Here is a 22874-nt window from a genome sequence, read left to right as displayed (position 1 = left end):
TTCGGATGAATATGTACATTCGAAATATAAAAAGATATTTTAAAATTTTTATCCGGATCAATGAGAAGCCAGGTAGATGAAAGAGAATTTCCCAAATTTAACATTATTAAAATCTACTATGAAAAGTTTGCTTACCCCACTATTAAAAAAAGCTTATTTTGGATCGGATCCCCCTATTTTAATATACCAACCAAACTATTTTCCTTGTTTTGATGAAAAAGTAGATCCCCGTGAACCAGAAAAATAACCCAGACAATAATTGCCATTTTTAACAATTAATTGTGCCCCCACGATGGCTATTCCGTAAATACCACTAGCACTAAGCCAACACGTTTGACTCTACCTAGATTCGGCACCCAATACCAAAAACCAAATGCACTGAACTCAACTCTAACAATGCAAGTGGAAAAACCAAACACTAACAAGTCTATATAAATGGAAAATAATAACACACTCTTGTATTCAATTCAAGTCCTTTTCCTTCTTCAATGGCTTCTCTCATTACTCTCCTCAAGCGAACCTCTTCTTCTTCATCATCAGTTGCATGTCAGCATCCTATCATCATGAGAAGATTCTTAACAACAACAACAGCTGCAACAAGTGTTGATTCTTCTTCTTCTTCATCTTTTGCTCAGAGACTCAGAGATTTGCCTAAAGATCTTCCTGGTACCAACATCAAAAAACATGTTTCTCAGGTAAATTCATAACTCTCTCTCACTCTCTTTGGTTTTTCATTACAACAACATAACATGCAGCTTTGTTTCATAATTGCTCACTGTGACACTATGATGCTGTAATTCAAGTATCTTCACACAAATATGTTGTTACTACTTTGTTTTGTGTTTGTTGTTCAGTGTTCACTCATTTCATGCCACGTGTACGGCCAAAATTTCACTCTATCCCAATTTTTGATATGTGGATAGATCTTTATAGTTCTATAGGTTAATTTTGTTTTAGCAAAATTATGATCATTGTTATGAAAAAGCTCAGTTATAATTTATGTGTTCAATTTTTGTTGATGTTTCTGCAATATGTTGTTGATTAATAGAATCACAATTGATTTTTTCAGTTAATTGGGAGGACTCCACTGGTTTATCTTAACAAAGTTACTGAAGGATGTGGAGCTTATATTGCTGTTAAGCAAGAGATGATGCAGCCTACTGCAAGCATCAAAGACAGGTTACCTTACTTTCTCTATTTCAATTTCCTTTTCTTGATTCTACTTTATAGTAATCAATAATCAAATATAGTTCTGCTTCAAGGTCTCATATTCCAATCCAATAAGATGCTAACAATCCCTGTGTTGGACCAGTCTATTAGGTCTTAGGTTCGAATTCTGCTAGGTGTTAACAATCCCTGTGTTGGGTCAGTCTATAGAGAGCTCTGCTCTGCTCTGGCTTTAAATGGAGCCTCTGTTAATGGACGGTGGGATTGGGTTTGGTCCCCTTAGATTAGTCGATCACAAGGACATATACCAAGTTTTAAAAAAAAAGCCATATATAGTTCAAGTTCTTAACATATAATTTTTGTGATTTTCTTGAATTTCGACAGACCGGCACTTGCTATGATGGAAGATGCTGAGAAAAAGAATCTGATATCTCCTGGAAAGGTTAGTTGAATTGAATTGTTACGCTGATTTGGCTCGGTTGTTTACGTATAGATTGATGCTGAATGTTTGAGTTAATTGACTATGTAGACTGTTCTGATAGAGCCGACATCGGGCAACATGGGGATCAGTTTGGCATTTATGGCTGCCATGAAGGGATATAAGATGGTTTTGACTATGCCTTCTTACACAAGCTTGGAAAGAAGGGTTTGTATGAGAGCATTTGGAGCTGAGTTGGTCCTCACTGATCCAACTAAAGGAATGGGTGGAACCGTTAAGAAGGCTTATGACCTTTTGGATTCCACACCAGATGCTTTCATGCTGCAACAATTTTCCAATCCCGCCAATACTCAGGTAAGGTTAACACAACTTAAATTACTATTTCGGTTCGAAACAGTGGTGTTATAACGCTATATTTGTAGTGGAATTTTAAAAGATCACTATTGTTCCACGATATTCCTTCAGTACAAGTTTTGTCATACAGCGGTTATAGCGCCTCTATGGCACTGTTGTGTACCAGTGTTCAAACTTCAAACCAATTGCTATCTTTCGCAATCTGCGATTGTACTTGTGTAATGTTTGGTTAAATACAGTTCTGAAATCTTTGATATTTTGGCGAGTTTATTTATAATTTACTATAAAATTGGAAAACAGGTGCATTTTGAAACAACAGGACCTGAGATATGGGAGGATACAAACGGACAAGTGGACATATTTGTCATGGGAATAGGTAGCGGCGGCACAGTTTCCGGGGTTGGACAATATCTTAAATCCCAAAACCCCAACGTTCAGGTGATTTTCTTCATATCACAATTAAAATTACAAACTAAAGAGTGTTCTGTTAGATACTGTTAATGAATCCTTTGAATTGTTTTCAATCTTATTAGATATATGGAGTGGAGCCATCTGAAAGTAATGTGCTCAATGGTGGTAAACCGGGTAAATATCATTGTTCATTTCTTAGTCATTTTTGACATCGGTGATGTGATTTATACGAAATATAGATGTAAAAGGCGCTTAAAATAAGGGTGGAAAGTAATTAATATAGTCAACGCAGATTCTGATGTTATCCATATATTCAGGTCCTCATCATATAACTGGAAATGGTGTTGGATTCAAACCAGACATATTGGACATGGATGTAATGGACAAAGTTCTTGAAGTAAGTACATGTTATTACTTTCTTTTACATAGAGATTTAGCTTGAAGGCTTTGTGTTTTTTCTAACTGTCGCAAACTTACATTGTTGTAGGTTAGCAGTGAAGATGCAGTTAACATGGCTAGGACATTGGCCGTAAAAGAAGGACTCATGGTAATCTTGAAATGTCAATTTCCTACACCTTAAAACAAAAAATGCCGGAGAAAACTTCAATCTTTATACATTGGATACATGGTTCTTAAATAAATGGCAACAAACTGTTTGCGAATTGCAATTGGAAGTTTGATATTATAACTTTTTTACTAGGTTGGCATATCGTCCGGAGCTAACACGGTTGCAGCACTTAGATTGGCTAGTCTTCCTGAGAACAAAGGAAAACTTATTGTGGTAAGAACAATTATCCTTAAAACAGCGCGAAACTTCATGATGCGAGGTCTAATTATAGATACTGCTAAAATATGCTTAGCAGTGTGATTTTAGGCATCAAACTTCTCTCCATTTTGTTGCTAATATTGTACAAATATCTGATGACTTGAATTTCAGACTGTTCATCCAAGTTTCGGGGAGCGATACTTGTCATCTGTCTTGTACCAGGACCTTAGGACAGAAGCTGAAAACATGCAGCCCGTGTCTGTCGATTAATTCCTTCCATGAGTTCCGATACAACTAGAAAGCTTTGTTGTGGAGTTACATGGATCAATTGGATGTTGATGTTGTAGCAAAAAATGTCTTGTTCAGCTTACCATTCTGCCATAGTAAAAAATGTCAGCCAAAGTTATGGCTTTTACATATCTCATAAACTTCTTGTGTTAATGCTTTGTAATGTTTTGTTTGATTTTAAATTGGAAGAAAGTAAATAATTTTGAAGTTACAAAAGTATGTTCTAAAATAAAATACTGAAATTCTAATATGGTGCACATTGTGTTTTCTTTTGGCACATGATGTGTGCACTCAGTTTCTTATTTAAAGCAGACCAATCCAAGTGGTATGCACTACCCAATTTCTGTCTAAAGTATATATTAAGTGTAAAGCATTTGTGATAATCATAGACACAATTTTATTCCAATGCAATACATAAATTGTGCCTTTAAATCATAGTTAGTCACATGCATAAACATATTACCCCATACTCCCTGCTTCCCAAATTAACTAATTTAATGGAACAATTTAAACAAGCTAAAAATGTAAATGAAAAAGAAAATAATACTAGGGACGAATAGGGTTTTGAAAAGACAAATAAATAAAGTAGGTAAAAAAACTCAACAGTAAAAAAACGTAAAGGGGGTAATTATTACTGTTTTGGTGGAAAAAAAAAATAAGACCGAAAGGTATAAAAGAGTGAGAAAGAAACAATGTAAAAACAAAAACCTTTTTCAAAAACACTTTACTAAATGACCTATGGAGAAGCCGCACATGATTTCATTTAATCCAAGAAAAGTAATGTTCTGGACTCGCCTATTGACTAGGCATGACCCAATCCACTTCTATACCCATAGTGATCCAATAGCCTTGGCCCAACCAGCTCAGGGCAAAGGAAAGCTCCTTTCCTCCTTCCCCTTTATCGAGGACGCGTCTTCATTTGGCCCGAACACAGCGACCCAATATTGTCTAAAATTGATATTTAATTTTACACAAACAAAAACTAATACGAACAAAATAATTAAAAATAATAATTTTAAGCGTGCATTAGAAATCAAAATACATCTATAAAAAACCAAACAAAAATTATATAAAACTCTTATTAATAAAAAAGTTGTCTATAATTGATATTTAATTTGATACTAATATAATATCATAGAAACAAAGAAAATATGCATGTATTAGAAGTTAGCAAACATATATATAGAAAAACCAAAATAAAATTAAAAATTACGGAAAAAAGAAATCAAAAAATTAAAGGCAAATTGTGTATGTGATATAAACAAAATCAAAACGAAAGAAAAAATCAATGAGATATGTTCCGGATAAAAAAGAATAGAAAAATATCTCAACGAAAGAAAAAGACAATGAGATATGTTTTGGACAAAAAAGGATAGAAAAATATTTCAAGGAAAGAAAAAGACAATGACATATGTTTCGGATGAAAAATAGGAGAGAAATATCTCAACACTTAAAGTTTTCAAAAATACCTTTAAAAGAAGTGTATTTTGTTATGCCAAAGTCCATACGTGCAAATAAAACAACATGATTCATAACTGAAAAATTAAAGGTAAAATCTAAATAGTAATGAAATAAGACATAAATATTTTATGAAATAGAGGTTATATATATATATATATATATATATATATATATATATATATATATATATATATAGCTGTGAGATTTAGTTAATGGTGGTAATGAGATTAAGGGTTTAGGGTTTAGGGTTTAGGGTTTAGATTCATAACTAATTTTTATCACTAACCAGAATTTTTTTTAGTTATTTAGTAAATTTTATTAGTTTTTTACTAAAACTTTTAATTTTTAAATATTATTACATTATTATTAATCTACGTCCAATGTCACAATTTTTTTTTATAATTTTTAATAAATTTTAGTCTAAAAAAATATTAAACTTTATTAATTAAGATACTGTTGGCATATTCCACTATAGCACCCAATTAATATTTTACTTGATTTGTAAGTACTATACCCGAATAAATATGTCAACTATTCATTTTACTCACAATTAACAAATTCACTCATTTAATGTGGAGAGAGAAAACTATTACTTATTATTTTGGCTTAATTGCAATTTTGGTCCCTCTATTATTCTTTTTTGTGAGTTTTAGTCCCCTATTTTATAATCTGGAATTTTAGTCCCTCTATTTTAGTTCTTAGAGGATTTTGGTCCCCTGCAAATTCAAATGCAATTTTTAATGAAATAGAACTCAAATTGATGACATGTTCAACATAAATCTTAAATAAAAATAGATTTTTTGAATAGATCACTTTATAATGAGAGATGAGAGGAACAAATATATATATAAGGAGGGTTATAATGCACTTTAACATTTTTATATATTGCATTTTCTCCTTAATCTCAGTACCACCATTGAACAAATATATATTGCATTTTATAAAATGCTCTCACTTGATATGATTTAGTTAATGGTGGTACTGAGAATAAGGAGAAAATGGACACATAGGTGAATGGGTGAGGTTTGATCAATGGAGTTAATTGTGAGGTAGTGATATACAACGTGATTAAATAAGTGAATTTAATTATTTAAATAGAATTAATTTTGAGTAAAATAAATAGTTGACATGTTTATTCGTGTATAGCAGTTACAAATCAAGTAAAATATTAATTGGATGCTACAGTGGGATATGCAAACAATATCTTAATTAATAAAAATGATAAATTAAGACTATAATGACATTAATAAGTTTTATATTTTTTTAAGACTAAAATTTCTTAAAAATTAAAAAAAAAATCATGACATTGGACGTAGATTAATAATAATGTAACTAGTAAGATACCCGTGCTTTCGCATGGGTAAATTTATTTAACGTTGTATAAAATTTAATTAGATGCGTATAAATTAAAAATGAATGGTTTAATTATAAAAAAGAAAAATGATTATATAAATTCAATTATATTAAATAATCATATAAAAAAAGATATTATAAGATAGAGATAATAAAAATGAAATATTAACATTTAAAAATAAGTTATATATTTTTTAAGACTAAAATTTATTAAAAATTAAAAAAAAAATCATGACATTGGACGTAGATTAATAATAATGTAATAATATTTAAAAATTAAAAGTTTTAGTGAATAACTAATAAAATTTACTAAATAATTAAAAACAAATAATTCAAGTTAGTGATAAAAAATAGTTTTAAAAATAACAAATAAAGTCAAATAAAATGAATATAAAAATTACTAAAATAAAAATTAAATAATATAATAGTTAGTGGAAGAAAATTACGATTTTATTGAAGAAAAATTATTTTTAATAAATAACTAATTAAATAAAAATATACAATTACTAAAAGAACCTTAATTTTGACTAATACAATAAAAATTTACAATTACTAAAAAAACTAATATGTAATTAAATGTAGAGTGAGAAAACTATTACTTATTATTTTTAATTATTAGATTAAAAAGAATTAATGGTGAGGATGTGGCTCATTGAGTAAGGTTTCTTTTTTAACATAATGACATTGTGATGTGTATTAGGTTGTTCTTTGCGATGTTCATTTTTTATTGAAATTTTGTGACAGTAACTTTTTGTAGTTACAAACTCTTTATTGGGTTGTTTTAGGTTTTGGTTTTGTTAAATGAAGTAAATGGTAATAAACACTAAGTGAAGAAAATTATTTTATTCAATAAGAAGACACCAAGACACAAGACATGCCAAAAGAACAAGATCGTATTAGGGTTACGACATCTGTTTATGTTCTTATGAATCTATATTGTTTATTTTTTATGTTAGGTTTTATTTTGTTGGTTGCGTTTTGTTAAAACAAGTATTCTAGCAAGATGTTGGACAAGATGTCTTGTCATGCTTGTACGAAGTTGTGGCGTGATGTGGTTTTACAGTCTCGGAATATTTGTTGCAAATTCTCAGAAGATTGGTTTTGCATTTATTGCAATCCAAGAAACGTGTATGAAGATTTGATTCTCTAAAGACTTGTTTCAAGCATGAGATATCTGAATATTTGTTTCATAAGATTGAATGTCAAAACATTTAGGGAAACATTATATTAATTTCATGATTGTGTGCAGAAGATTCTTCTTGACTTGCTGATTGATTGCCCAATGTTTTACGAAGCCCAAGCGTTTCTCTAGCTATAAAAAGAAAGACTTTAAACCTAAGCAAGACATGAGGCGCAAGTGTGAGAATATCCATTAGGGTTTAGTTTGTTCTTTGTTGTTTTGTAAGCCACTCTTGTATTGTTTTGATGCTTGAGTTGGACTGAGTTTTGAGTTGTAATTATGAATCACTCAAGAGCTTTAAAGCAAGAGTGGACTATGTTTCATTGGAAGTGTGTCTTCTATTTGTTATCATTGTTGTGTGATTGAAAGGAAGTGAAAGGGGTTTCATATCTAGGAGAGTCTTAGATACAAATATCAAGGGTAGTGATTATGTATGAAGTTTGTAAATCCAGAGGTTGTTTTGAACTTCAAACTAATACTATTATAGTGGATTTCCTTCCTGGATTGGATGCCCCCAGATGTAGGAGACATTGCACTGAACTGGGTTGACAATTGACCTATGTTATTTTCTTCTTGCAACTTACTTTAAAGTTGTTAATTGTTACTTGTGTTGTTACGATGTCGTGACATTGCATTCTACTTTCTGGAAGTCTTGACATCGTATACAACATCTGTTTTCTAAGTACCATAATTTCTTTTTAGATTTTGTGTATGAAGCATTAGTGTGCCCTTCTTATTTTCTTCTATAACCAAATTCTCAAGTCGCTGTGAGATCTCCTCTTTCAACGACTTGGACCTCTACAACTACACCAGCTTCTATTCTCTCAGCATTGTTGAAAGTTTCAGTAAAAATACTCATTTTGGTTCTTCCTCTTCTCTGATTCTTTGGATGAAGTTCTTTTTGTGTTTTGGTTCAAAGAGGTTTTTCGCTTTTATATTGGTTCTTCTAATTCTTCCTCTTCTCTGATCTTTGAAAGTCTAAAAGCCAAAATATTTCACGCATGTCAAATTTCCTTCTAATTATTGCTTTTTTAATTCTCCATGTTTTCTTCTCTTGGAAGTTGGAAAGATCTTCTGGTTGACTAGCTACCTCGAGCTGCTGAATGATTACATCTCTTTGTCTTTTCAAATTTCTTTTTTTTCTTCTTTGATATTCCTTCCACTCCTTCTTACACATAATTTGAAGTAATGATGTGTACAGTATAGGTTGTTTGGTTCCTAATGGAAGTGTGTCATTGATGTAATACAAGTTTTGATATTCAATTCACAAATGGGTGTATTGTTGATTCTAGTATGATACGATTGAGAGTTATTCAGAAATATTATCACAACGGTTGTTAATTCAAATATTATTATAAGTAGAATAATCAAACCCAAAAATGGCGTTGTAGGAGTCAAACCCAAGACCTTTAAATTATTTCACAACAGTTGTTTGCATAAACCGTAGTTATAAATAGTGCGCTATCTAATTTATAAGAACAGCCACACGCCTGTTGTGGTAATCATCATACATATAATCACATGCCACCTAACAACGGACGTGCTACCGTCATTGTATATGTTTAACAAACGTCATTGTTTGTGTTTTCTGTAGTAGTAGTGTGTGTGTGTCTATATATATATATATATATAAATATATATATATATATATATATATATATATATATATATATATATATATAAAATTTAGAATGCTTTTTTGGAATAATTTATTCCCTTTAAAATTAAGTGAATAGCGTGCATAATACACCATTTAGAAATTATAATATAGTATTTTTGTAAAAAAAATACCATTTTAAAAAGTAAATTTAAATTTGGCACATACTTTTCAATTTATATATTATTTTATAATATAAAGCATAAAGTATTTTAAAAATATAAGATAATATAAATTTATTTTCATATATATTCTCTAACACAGTCATTCCCTAAAATACTTTAGGGTTCTAGCCGCACAAACCTGTCAAATAAAATTTTGTGGAATTGCCACACAATTGATCGACAGTTTGAAGACTGTTGTATCATACTCGATCGGCCAAAGGTGAGCCGTATTCGATTAATAGTTGATCAAAGATTCAATTTTTGAATCTTCCCAAATCTGGTAATCCTTTATTTTTATTTAATAGTTTATTGTTTATCGAACGACGTTAAGTCTTAGGTTGTTTTGTTGTCTAATATATTTGTGTTTTGAGGTGAGAGTAAAAAAAAGGATCATTTTCATTTAAAATTTTGATTTTTGTTGAAATTTGGTAATCACAGTTTTGTTACAATATAGTTCACAACTAAGAAAAGATAATAAATTATTTAATTGAAAAATATTACAATTTCTTATAAGGAATAGTTATACAATTTTAATTTTAGGATCTTAAATTTTTTAAAAATAAATTTGGTAATATAAGAAATTGGATATTGTTAGCACAAGGAATCCTTTATGTAATTTAGTTTCAAGATCTTAATTTTATGCTGCTATTAATGATTTATCATAGGATTTAACTATTTACTAGTATTAGAAGAAGTATTTCTTAATTGTTTGTGTGTTGGTTGTCTAAATTGTTCGAATGTGTTATGTAATATGTGATTGTTAGATTATGAAAGGATTGATTTATCTTGATATAATGATATAATGGATGATTGCATTATACGAGGAATGCCCAGGATAAACAAGATGATATGATTGTATGATGCTCAACCTATATGGCTAGTGTGAAATAAATATAATAATGATAAGAGGACGATTAGTACTTAGTGATCGAGTAATCATAACTTGGGAGATATTATATTTTGCATTAGAATTATGAATTCTACCATATTGTGTATGGATGCACAAGGCTATTTATTAGCCTTGTCCTTGCAACAATTATTATTGTTAGCATGGTTGGTGTTTGGACTATTTTTAAGCAGAAATATACTTATAACAGATAGACTCAATGATAACTCCATTAACATTGATCCAAGTAATTGGGAGGATGTTTGTGGCATTTGGTCAAGACATATATGATTATGGTAATTGGGAGGATACCCTTCATAATGTTAAATGTTATTGCTTTTACATAGTAATGAATTAGGTTTGGTCTGAGATATATACTTTAGGATTATGTACTTATTTGAATACTTGTGCATGTAAGATATATGTTGCTATCCTGATTTTTATACTTGTACATTAAATCTTAACTTTGACATTTTCTTTGTATAAGTGGTATGTTGTTTGACAATGCAGATGGATGATCATTTTCCACCGAATGTCCCAAGAGATTTGAGGCATACCCTTTGGAGTGATTTACAACGTGCATATCGTAGCGAGGATTGCTTTTGGAATCATGACGATGCCGAAAACACAACTGTTTTCGCTAGAAGGGTGACTTATGTGTACAGGAGTCTTGGCAGGGAAGATGCCATTTTAGAAACCCCTGTACGCATTATTCAAGATATCACATTTCACCAGATGTGGGAAATCCATCGCCATATTCATGATTCTATTCCAGAAAACTTGGGAAGGAGGCGAGTGGGTGGAATTGGTCACATATACCGACGACGGCTAAGATTGGTTTACCGTAGGAGACGTCATGGGCAGAGACAAATAATTAGGGATCAGTCAACAACATTGGAAGGTTCTACTATGTCTTCCAATAATCCATCTAATCCTTAAGGTGTGATCTCATTATGGTGAAATGGAGACTCTAATAGACAAGGATATATATTGTCGTTGCAAATAAAGTAATGTCCTTCCTTTTTTTGTATTTCAATCATCGATATATTTTGGTTGATTTGATATATTTTCCCATGTTCTCCATGATTTACGTGGCTGAGCCACACATTTATTTTCTTGACTATGAACTTTTAATTATACATATGTGATTTTTTATCTATTTAATTGGTTTAAGCTTATCCATATTTTGATAATGTAGTTAAGACGAGTATATTTGGTTGCACCAATGGGATAACACGGTGTCTCGTAAAATGTTTTAGTTGGAAGATGAGGAAAAAAATTAATGAATAGGGCATTCCTATGAGTTTGTAGAAGGGGAGGACAAACAAAATCAAAGGTATATTTAAAAACCTTTGAAGTCATTTTATTGAAAGTCGACTCTCCTAAGAAAGAATTGTCGGAGAAGATGCATAATTCGAAGTTTTTAATTTTATTTCCTTCAGATAAAGATCCTAATTGGATAATACATCTTGTTTGTCACAATTTAATTAGTTAGTTATTTTAGATTAGTGAAGGCCCTATTTAGTGCAATGTTTTAAAAAATATAAAAATAATAAACTAGATTTATTTTTAAGTTTTAAATTCCAGTTGTGAATTTTGAATCCTTGTTTTAAGTGTCATTTTTTTTTGACAAAATAAAACTTAGTTCATTTCTTTATGTAAACAATATTCAATAGAAGGAGGAATCAAATGGAGATCCATACGCCTAGACTAAGAATTGGCCGCCCTAGTTAAGCTATGAGCTACCAAATTCGTTTGACACTTGACAAACTTAACCTCAAAGTCATGATGTAAATCAAGAAGGTTCTTAATACTAGACAATCTTCCATACTAAACAATTATTCCATACTAAACAATATTCTGTAACCTCCTCCAAAAGTGGTACCTATAAAATATTATTGGCAACCTCAGGAGTAAAGAAGTTACTAATCTTATTGAGATCACACTATTTAAAATTAGGAAGGATCGTATTTTTAACAACCATAATGTACATGTGATTCCCTTAGGGAGCTCCCATCCAACCCCTACCTTCGTTTCTCAACCACGGATCTGTCATTACCTGGATCCGACTTCCGTCCCCAATCCTCCACACTTCACCTCAACACCATAACTTCCCAAGCTTTCCAAATACTTCTTTAGACAAAGCTCAGATTGTGCCCTAACTTCGCTGCTAGGAAAGATGAATTAGGAAAGTATTTTGCTTTAAAGACTTTTGCTACTTAGGTGTCCTGATTAGTCATAATGTTCCAACCTTGTTTCACCACCATAGCCATGTTAAAAGCTTTAAAATCACGAAAATCCAATCCACCCTCATTCTTAGGATAAGTAAGACTCTCCCAAGTTAACCATCTAATCCATTTGTTCTTACTCCCTCCTTCCCACCAGAGTGCATTCAACATACTCTTTATATCATCCACCAAGGTATCCAGAAGGATAAAAACACTCATAACATAAGCTGGTATATCTTGAAGAACTGATTTGATCATAACTTCTTTACATGCCTTCGACATTGGCCATCCTCTCCATGAGTTAATACGCTTCCAAATACGATCTTTGATGAATGCAAAAGTAGCCTTCTTACTTCTTCCCAACATAGACGGTAGCCCCAAATAAGTACATGTTCCCAACACGAGCCTCACACCCATGATACGCGAAATGTCCTCCCGAGCTTGATTGCTAATATTTCGGGTGAATAATACCTCTGACTCATTCGTGTTAATTTCTTGTCCAGATGCTTCTGCGTACACCTCTAGAATATTCATAAGGTGTCTAACTTCGGAAAGATTTTCCATGCAAAAAAGAAAACAATTATCAGCAAAAAGTAAGTGGGACACCATAGGTGCCCTGCATATTTGGATACCATGAATGTCTCCTCTGTCAACTGCTCTCTTTATAAGAGATGAAAGACCTTCTGCTACTAGGATAAAGAGGTATAGCGAAAACACACCTCCTTGCCTCAAACCCCTTCCTGGATGAATAGGTTTTTCTCGATCCGAATTAACCATCATGGAATAGTTCACCGAAGTCACATACATCATCATCTAATGCACCTATTTGTCCGCAAATCACATTATACATAACACCCCTTTCAAGAAACTCTAATCCACCCGATCATAAGCTTTACTAATATCAATTTTAAGTTGGTGTTAGAAAGGGGAGGTGCCTAAAAACTGAGAGTTCTTCCTCTCCCTAGTAAAATTAACTTTAAATCCAACCATAATCATATAACATCTGGCTCTTTTTATGACATTGGCGAAGTTTCCTCCATAATTTATCAAAACGCAATATTTATGAAGGACATTAACACACTATAATTAGTTGTTTGGTGGGTTTTTTATATTAGAAGAAAGAGCTTTATTATTAAAATAAAACTGCAAATAACAAATTTTATGGCTTTGAAGTTTTTAGTAAATTTGATTTGACAATAGGTAATATGTTTCTGTGACCATGGTAGATATGATGAGAATAAAAATGAATTTGTTTGTTTTTTAGAATTTAAATTATGCAATGTAAAATAGTGTTTGGATTGCCGAAAAAGTATGATAAAATTATAGGATGAAGAATTGACCAAATATTTTCAAAGAAATTATTATTTTTAGAGAAGTAGGGAGACAAATTATAGACAATGACAATGCCAAAATGATGTTGTCATTATATCGATGACAGAGGGAAAACGACAAAAAGAAGAACATCACGATGGAGAGAGGGTCATGGTGTTTTTATAAAAGAGTTATAATTTTAAAGAAGTTTAAATTTAAGAGTGATAATATAAATTTCCAAAAAAAAAAAAAAATCTATTTTGTGATTTTTAGCTTTGCTCTAAAACTGTTTCAAAATGGTATTGAAAAAAACTAACTTAACTCTATTTTAATCGAACACATTTTCTTTTTAAAATTAACTTTCAAAATCAATAACTAGAAATTTTCAACCACCATGAAGAACCTCAAATATTTTAATTTTTTGTTAAGAAATTTATTTTTTATAAGAATCTTATAACTTAATTGAAATTGATGTGTTTGAAGATGATCATTTAAGAGAAGGGAGATTCAACAACATAAGAGAGCTTAGAAACTGAATTTTCTAAAGACTTCGGGATAAAAAGAAATGACATAGAAAAATATGAGTTGTATTTGAGGTAGTTTTAATACAATGATAATAATGAACTCAATTAAAGAGAAACATATAAATAGAGAGTTTAAATCAAACGAGATGAAAACTAAATAATTTGGTTTTAAAAGGCACTAAATATTCACCAACCTTTATTTCCTATTTTAAAAGAAATTTAGTCATAAGAAGAGAAAACATTCTTTTAATAGAAAAAATACATTAAACAAAAATAAAACTGACACACGCAATACAAAAACTAAGGAAAAATTAAGAAGACAAAAAATAATGTAATCTACTTATTAAGTAAAAGAAAAAACCTATGAAAGAATATCATATACTGCCACTAAGTACCATTACATGCCATCATATAATCATGTCAATTGGAGTTGTTTGATTGTAGAATTCTCTAATTGATTTGATCCCATATGATAAGATTGTTACCAAATGATCTAACAAATTAGATGATCTTCAAAATATTTTTGTCAGATATTTACCGGAGGCTAGTCACTAAATAAGTGTTTATATAGACTTGAATATTCTTCCTAAATCATTTATTTCTTAGAGGCCTTGTGGATGAAGGATTGTGGATTACAATGTTCTCACTTAAGAACTTTTTTCTGAGAGTCTTTGTACTTGAGAGAATGTGGTATGTATTATCCTTGGTCAGACCCAATAACTCATCCCATCAACTCTTCCACTCTTAAATGACATATAGAATATTTGAATAGAATATTTGAATAGTAAGGGGGCGAGATCACGTGGCCAACACGTGATCAAACTCGGTCCACCAAACTCAATGTTGTGTCTAGTAGGAGAACATGTCAAGTCACATGTTTAGTGAGTCCAACAAGATTCTCTCAATCAAAAAGGAAGTATTCATTGGTCTTGGGCATTGACCCCAACTCTTACATTAAAGGATGACTCACCCAATTCGTTCCACTAGTGAGTCAAAGCCCAAAGACATATATCCCTTTTTGTAGGCATAGAACTGACATCTCAACGAACATATCTATTAGACGACCATGTCTATAAATACCCAATAGAAACAATGCAAGCATGGTAGTATTTATTGGCCCTCTTGTTCTCAACAACGCAAGCATGGTAGCATCTATTGTACTCACGACAAGTACAATTTGCATTTAATTACCATGGATCCCATTAAATTGACCCGAACTACACCCTCACATGAAACTTATGACGACCTAACCAGCATTCCACAATTATGATACCTACCTCTAGGAGAAACAACATCAATTGAGATGACATAGCAGAGATGCATACCACTATGGAACCTTGAAGGACATCGTTTTACACCTTTAAAAGAAACAACAATCAAAAGTCGACAGTTATAGGCCATAGAGATCCTAGATCCTTAACCCCCTCTTTGAAGAGATTTAGGACATGCCAGTCCCAAAAAAATTCAAACCTTCTTCTTTGATAATCTTTAATGGGAAGAGTGGCCCACAAGAGCACGTTACACCATCACAACTAAGATGGTTGTAATAGGTGACATTGACTCTCTAAAGTGCAAGCTCGTGTTTGGGATTCTGAAAGATGCAACCTTGGGATGTTATATAAGTCTGCCTAGGTTATCCCTAACTATCTAATAAGACCTCTCAAGGAAGCCTATCCGCAATTTTTTTCAAGAAAACATCATAAGGTATCCACGACTAGTTTGTTTAATGTTTGTCAAGCCCACTTCAAATCTTTTAGAGAATATCTAGAGAGATTCATTGAGGCATCTATTAAATTAATCAACCCTGATCAAGAGATGTTCGTGGGAGCCTTCCAAAACATACTCAAAGTGGGGAACTTCAAGTAATATGGTACCTAGAAACTTGCAAATTCCATGGAAGAAATTATGGACATGGATGAATGTTATTATCATACCCCAAAATTTGCCCACCACAATTTCATACTCAAGCTCATTTGAATATCAAAGGTTCAAGACTTGATTGAATACACACTCTCCTAAAACAACAACCCTCCCACTAGGGTTTTGCTTATCTCAAAGTAAAATCAGGTTCTGACACCTCAAGTGGACCTCATGGTCTCTCACATGCCTCAAAGGATCCTCATGCCAAGTTTCAAGCTCTGACTCACAAGTTTGATCAGTCGACAGCTCAAATGGACAACAGTCGGCCAATTTGACCTAAGAGTCAACTATGGTCAAACCACAATCAAAACTCCTAATTTTTGGTCAACATCCTTATTTTGAAGACACGCTCATCATATGAACAAGGTTTGATCATGATTCATCAAGGAGAGCTCAGAAATCATCAAAATTCCAATTTGCTAATTTAGGGTTTCTAGGAGAAAGTCAACCCAATGTTGATTGATCATATCTCTCTCATACTTTATCAGAAATTCCTCAACCAAAGCTAATTCTCAAGTAAATTTAATTCTCTACAACTTTGATGTTGGGCCCAAGGTCAAGAAATGCTTCCGCCTGAGAGATATAAGTCAAAACATTACAGGTCCTTCTAGAAGCTCGCAAAAAGCTGTTTTTTGTCAAGAGCCATATCTTCAAGATAAAATCCTCAAATGCCAAAAAGGTTCCAAAGTGGCTTGTAGAGGACATCTTAGGATTTCCAAAAAGTCCTATATCATCTCCATATGACAAATATTGAATGAGTTATGGCTTGCACAAGTTGGGCGATTTTGTGAAAAATGCACAAAAGGCAAAGTGGTGAATTTTGATATTTTGGACTATTGGGCCAAGGCCTTGGATCTCAAACATGTCCATGAGTTGAGTAAAGACTTTTAAATCAATTATTTTATTTTTATGACATTTATCTTATTTATTTGAATTTTTATTCTTTTAAATATTAAATAAATTAAATAAAATATGAAATAATTGAATTAAATCATGAGATTTATTTTCCAAACATATCAAGTGATCCAAATATCATATATATCCTTCAAAATTCGTGCAAAGCATGATTGGAATAAGATTGGATTCAAAAAACCAATTTTAGAAAGATTTGTATACAAACTTCCAATCAAATATTTCCCCATGATCACAAGAGATTTGATTGAAGATTATTGACCTAATTTCTTCTATTATAAATACTTATCAAGCACATAAGAATAGGGGACGGAATTGAGGAGAAGAAGGCAAGGGTTACAAGTCACAAAATATCAAAAAAAGTGTAAAACTCATGTAAATCATTCCAAGCACTTCCAAGGCCAAATAATCGTTACAATCGACTCCTGAGGTAATTTGTGGTAAGAATATACACTGAGCCAAGTCGTATACCCCTTGTGATATTCATATCTTATTCATCTTCTTCATGCATGTTTTGATTTTTTGATAAATCACGTTCTACCTTGTTTCTGTGCCAACTAATGTTTGGCATGAGTTTTGGGCATTCTTTAGGGAAGCTTTGAACCTTTGGTTATGAGCTTTCACGCAGGGATAGCAAGATGCCATGGCTAGGGCATAATCAAGTATCATCATCGTGTTCATCGTTGCAGCAAGTTACAGGACAAACGAAGAGCATATTCGTGATCAGGAGCCTTTTTTAATGTGATCTGGGCGTTTAGTTTTTTTGTTAAATGTTGTTCTTGCAGGTTTTAGTATTCAAAGGTTTTTCCGCAGCTAAAACCGCAGCAAAAAGCCCAAGAAAATCCGTAGCAAACTTTGGGAAAGAAGATAAATAGTAGCCCTTCACGCGTGGCCTCTCCTCAATGGCCGGTCAACGCCATTCTTTCTCTCTCCCTTTTTCCAGCACGCGTGGAACAACACAAGTGGCTGGTCAACTCTGCCAAATCCTCTCTCTATTTCCAATTAGCTCATTCAAAATAACCAGGGCCCACCTTAGACAACTCTTTTGACTTTTCCATTTATTATTTGTGTTTCTAATATATTTTATTTGAGTTATTTCTATGACAACTATGCGCAGCAAACTAGCTACTGAACAAAACGCTCTACCTTCATGACTGGGGTTCGAACCCCACCATGAACACATATTTTTGTGTATTTTGTGGTTTGCTGATTCCACGCGCGCTACCTGAAGAAGCCTACCATACACCCTCAGATATTGGCCATTGGATCATTACGGAAGCCAGATCAAGTGGACCATGAAGTGCTGCCTCACCATGCTCCCTCAGAGAGTGCCACACAGGATCAGAGCTAAGTTTTTTTAAATTTTTAAATTTTAATTACATAATTCCTTTTCTTTATTTATTTTCTCTTCTTTTTCCCATTAATTATTTCCTCTAAAAAAATTTATTTACTAATAATGTCATTTTTGATAATTATTTATTTTTAATCGTAAACTCGACTTTTTCCTAATTTTATCAATAATTGTTTTGAAACGCTAATATTTTTATTGCGCATACTTTTAATCAACTAATTAATTAGGATTCAATCCAATAATTAATTAAAACCCTAATAAATAGATCGGCAAAATACCCTATTTGGTCCCTTAAGTTTACCCTCTGGTTCACTTTGGTCCCTCAATTAATTTTCGTGCCAATTTGGTCCTTTAAGTTTCTAAATGTAATCACGTTTGTCCTTCCGTTACTGAAACGTTAGCCAAAGGTCAGAAAAAGCGTCCAGATGGCAAAATGTGTGATGACGTGATTCCAGATGGCATAAAAATGGTTACGTGTACACATAATGATATTATAGTCCTTCAATCAACCCTCATTCAGTAGTAGCAAAACGAAGAAGGAGAAGTGGACTGCGAACAAGAGAAGCTGAATACGAAGAAGGAGAAGGAGCGATTGCAACGAAGAGGAAGCACATACGATTGAAGACGAAGGCACTATACCATGTAAGTATTTTCTGCACTATATTAGGTATTGTTATAATTTAGGGTTTAACTAGATTTAGGGTTTTGTTTATTTAGGGGTTTCTGTAGATTTAGGGTTGAAATATTGTTAATGAACTGTGTTAGGTGAGCATGGACGAAATTCTGGAACTGAAAATTTACCATGGTGGTCATTTCGTTAACTCTGATTTTAGTGTGTACGAGGGAGGTGTGGTTGATAATTTGAAAGTAGATGCTGATAAGTGGAGTTATTTTGAGTTAGTGGGTGTTTTGAAAGACTTAGGTTATAGGGACTTTGAGAAAATGTATTACAAGGATCCACAATTAGGTATGAATTTGCTAGTTGATGACACAGGTGCTTTAGAAATTGCAGACCTTTACAGGGTGCACCAAAGTGTTGACATTTACATTGAACACACACTGTCTCAACCTTATTTTTATGATGGACCAGTGGATGATGTTGTTGTTGAGCCTGTAGATGAGGTTGAAAAGTTTCTTAATCAGTTACATGATGAAATAGCTGATAAATTGGATAAGATGAATGCTGACAATGTTGGTGTGGAAGAAGGGGAAGTAGGGTTGAATGGTGATAATGTTGTAGAAGAAGAGGAAGTTGGGTTGAATGGTGATAATGTTGTAGAAGAAGGAGAAGTTGGTTTGAATGGTAAAAATGTTGCTGTTGAAGAAGGAGTTGCAGTTGGTTTGAATGGTGGAAATGTTGCTGTTGAAGAAGGAGTTGCAGTTGGTTTGAATGGTGGAAATGTTGCTGTTGAAGAAGGAGTTGCTAATATAACTGGAGGAAATATTGATGGTCAGTCAAACCACATGGGTGAGGTTCATGATGAAAGTGATGATGATAGTGAGGATGAGAACTTTCAGTATGATAGTGCCCTTGAGGTATCATTTGAGGATGAATCTGATGATTATGATGACATAGATGAAGATGAACTTGCTGATCTCATTTCACATGACAGTGATGGAAAGTCTAGTGGGAAAAAGAAGCACATGAAAGATACAGGAGAGTGTAAAGGGAGTGATAATGACAGTGATGATCTTCAAAGTGGCTGTGATAGTGATGACAGTAGTGGAATTAATAGGAAGAAGTACCCACTTTACAAAGAAAAGAAAGATATGTCCAACTACAAATGGGAGCTTGGTATGTATTTCACTTCCAAGAGTGACATTAAGGATGCAGTGATATCATATGCTGTGCAGAATGGTAGAGATCTGAAGTTCTTAAAGAATGACAAGAAAAGAGTAAGGGTAAGATGTAAGGATGGCTGTCAATGGGAGCTCTACTGTAGCAAGTTACCAGATGAGGATTCTTGGCAAGTAAGAAAGATAATTGATGAACATAATTGTAGTAGGGAGTACAATGTGAAGTTGCTATCTACAAAGTGGTTGAGTAAGAGAATTCAGAACTCATTGAAAAACAATCCTAGGTTGAAGGTTAAGGATATAAAAGAGAAGGCTTTGAGAAAGTGGAATGTGGGGATAAACAAGACCAAGGCAATAAGAGCAAGAGTAGCTGCCAGGGATAAGGTTGATGGGTCATTTTTGGGGGATTACAATAGGATATATGACTATTGTCATGAATTGTTGAAAGCAAATCCAGGATCTACAATTAAGATGAATGTGGACCCTGTTCCTGAAGGTGTTGATGACCAAAGACCATATTTTAAAAGGCTATATATTTGTTATGCAGCTTGTAAAGAAAGCTTCAAACTAAGTAGACATGTTATAGGATTGGATGGCTGCTTTCTGAAGGGACTCTGTGGGGGCCAAATTCTGGCAGCTATAGGAAGGGATCCTAATGATCAAATGCTTCCTATAGCATATGCTATGGTGGAAAGTGAAAATAAGGATAGCTGGACTTGGTTTTTGGAGTTGTTGATTGCTGACCTAGGAGGTGCAAATGAGTGTTTAACCTACACTTTCATTTCAGACCAACAAAAGGTAATGTACAACTTCCTCATTGTATATTTATGCAAACTTACTATTTCTATAATGCAAACTTATTATTTCTATGATGTAAACTTTCATTTTCAGGGGCTATTACCTGCAATGGATGAGTTGTTTCCCAATGTGGAACAAAGATTTTGTGTTAGACACTTGTACAATAATTTTAGGAAAAGATTTCCTGGAAAGATGTTGAAGGAAGTTATCTGGAAGGCAGCAAAGTCAACATATGCTCAAGCTTGGGAAAGAGAGATGAAAAGAATGAGACTGGCCAATGAAGAAGCATATCTCCATATGATGAAGACTCCACCAAGGTTTTGGAGTAGATCCTATTTTAGGACAACCAACAAATGTGATGCTGTGCTCAACAACATGTCTGAGTCATTTAACAGTGTAATTCTTGACTCTAGAGGAAAACCACTTGTGACAATGCTTGAAGAGATCAGAACTTACCTTATGGAGAGATGGGCAAAAAACAGAATGAGGTTCCAAGATGTATCTGGAAATGAGATTTTACCCAACATTAGAAAGAAACTGGAAATAACTAGCAATTTTACCAACATGTGGCTTGTAAGGTATGGTTGAGTATTGTATATTAGTGTTGTTATCTATTGTTAAGTATTGTCTATTAATTGCATCTATTTTTATTGTAGAATGGCAGATGAGCATATATTTGAAGTGAGGCATTTGGAAAACCCAGCTGAGACATTCAGTGTGAATCTGAAGGATTTGCGCTGCTCGTGTAGAAGATGGGAGCTAACAGGTCTCCCTTGTGTCCATGCAATGGCATCCATGAAGAGTAGGAATTTTAAGGTTGATGATTACATTCCTGACTACTATAGGGTTTCTGCTTACAAGGCAGTATACAAGCATGTCCTCTATCCGGTGAATGGGTCAAATTTGTGGGTTAGGACTCCATATCCAGATGTTCAGCCACCTAAATATAGGAAGATGCCTGGTAGACCAAAGAAGAGAAGAAATCTTGAGCAAGGAGAGATTGATGGGAGTGACAAAAAGATGAGAAGGACATGTTTTATTATTAAGTGTTCTAGGTGCAAGAAGGTTGGCCATAACAAGTTAACTTGCAAGGTGACACCACCAGCTCAGCCAAGTCAAGCAACAGTTATTGATGCATCTCAGCCAAGTCAAGCAACAGTTACAAATACAAGTCAGCCAAGTCAAGCAACAGTTACTAATACAAGTCAGCCAACTAGTACCCAGGTGCCTGCAACTCAGTCCTCAGCATCTACACAGGCTTACATGAGTGCAACACAATCGTCTAGAGGAAAGCAAGTGAAAGGACAATGTTCAAGAGGAAATGTAGGTAACAACCAGTCTTCAAACGTGGATGGGAAGTTACAAAAGCTTGGTGTACGAAGGCCATTTGTAGCCCCAGGACCAACAACAAGATTATCTGCAGCAAAGAATGTGATTGGACCTACAACTAGAAGGACTACCCCAACAAAGAGGCTCCCATCAAAGAAATTTACTTAGTCTTACAATTAGTATTAATGTAATCTGAATTCTGTTTGAACAATTAGGGTAATGGTTAATGTATTTTGAAGTCATTTTGAACAATTATGGTTGTTGTTTAGGTTCTGTTTGTAGGCATGTTGGAGAAGTCTACTATCAACATGTTTATGTCATGTTTGTATTTTGAAGACAATTTGAACAATCATGTTTGTTATCAACATGTTTATGGTTAATGTATTTTGAAGACAATTTGAACAATTATGTTTGTTATCAACAATTATGTTTGTTGTTTTGGTTCTGTTTGTATGCATTTGGGAAATATCATGAAATGTGTTAATGTCATGTTTGTTTTGGTCTGTCAAATGCATTATACACCAAATATGCCAATACTAAAACTCATTTCATTTCATAATTGTGTTACAATTACACAT

The 22874-nt window shown here is 33.1% G+C and overlaps 2 protein-coding genes across 2 annotated transcripts; one reads left to right on the top strand and one right to left on the bottom strand.

The window, feature by feature from the left end:
• The first annotated feature begins 298 nt into the window (after positions 1-298).
• Positions 299-3675, top strand: LOC131627843 (bifunctional L-3-cyanoalanine synthase/cysteine synthase 1, mitochondrial). The gene is made up of 10 exons (XM_058898706.1): positions 299-695; positions 1070-1179; positions 1552-1609; positions 1697-1960; positions 2261-2398; positions 2494-2545; positions 2689-2768; positions 2859-2918; positions 3072-3152; positions 3309-3675. The coding sequence occupies exons 1-10, from the start codon at positions 489-491 to the stop codon at positions 3405-3407; spliced, it is 1149 nt and encodes a 382-aa protein (XP_058754689.1). The 5' UTR covers positions 299-488; the 3' UTR covers positions 3408-3675.
• Positions 3676-12345: 8670 nt separating this feature from the next.
• On the bottom strand, positions 12346-13131 carry LOC131627792 (uncharacterized). The gene has a single exon (XM_058898649.1). It carries the CDS (start codon positions 13129-13131, stop codon positions 12346-12348), a length of 786 nt encoding a protein of 261 aa, XP_058754632.1.
• Positions 13132-22874: the final 9743 nt, after the last annotated feature.

This window comes from Vicia villosa, unplaced genomic scaffold, assembly GCF_029867415.1.
Source record: "Vicia villosa cultivar HV-30 ecotype Madison, WI unplaced genomic scaffold, Vvil1.0 ctg.000402F_1_1, whole genome shotgun sequence".
NCBI classification, from domain to species: domain Eukaryota; kingdom Viridiplantae; phylum Streptophyta; class Magnoliopsida; order Fabales; family Fabaceae; genus Vicia; species Vicia villosa.
This window is presented reverse-complemented; position numbering and strand designations above follow the sequence as displayed.

Coding starts and splice junctions, on each gene's coding strand:
- LOC131627792 (XM_058898649.1), bottom strand. CDS start 13,131: ATGGTTAATTCGGATCGAGAAAAACCTATTCATCCAGGAAGGGGTTTG.
- LOC131627843 (XM_058898706.1), top strand. CDS start 489: ATGGCTTCTCTCATTACTCTCCTCAAGCGAACCTCTTCTTCTTCATCA. Junction 1,610..1,696: donor ATCTGATATCTCCTGGAAAG/GTTAGTTGAATT, acceptor TTGACTATGTAG/ACTGTTCTGATAGAGCCGAC. Junction 2,769..2,858: donor TAATGGACAAAGTTCTTGAA/GTAAGTACATGT, acceptor ACATTGTTGTAG/GTTAGCAGTGAAGATGCAGT.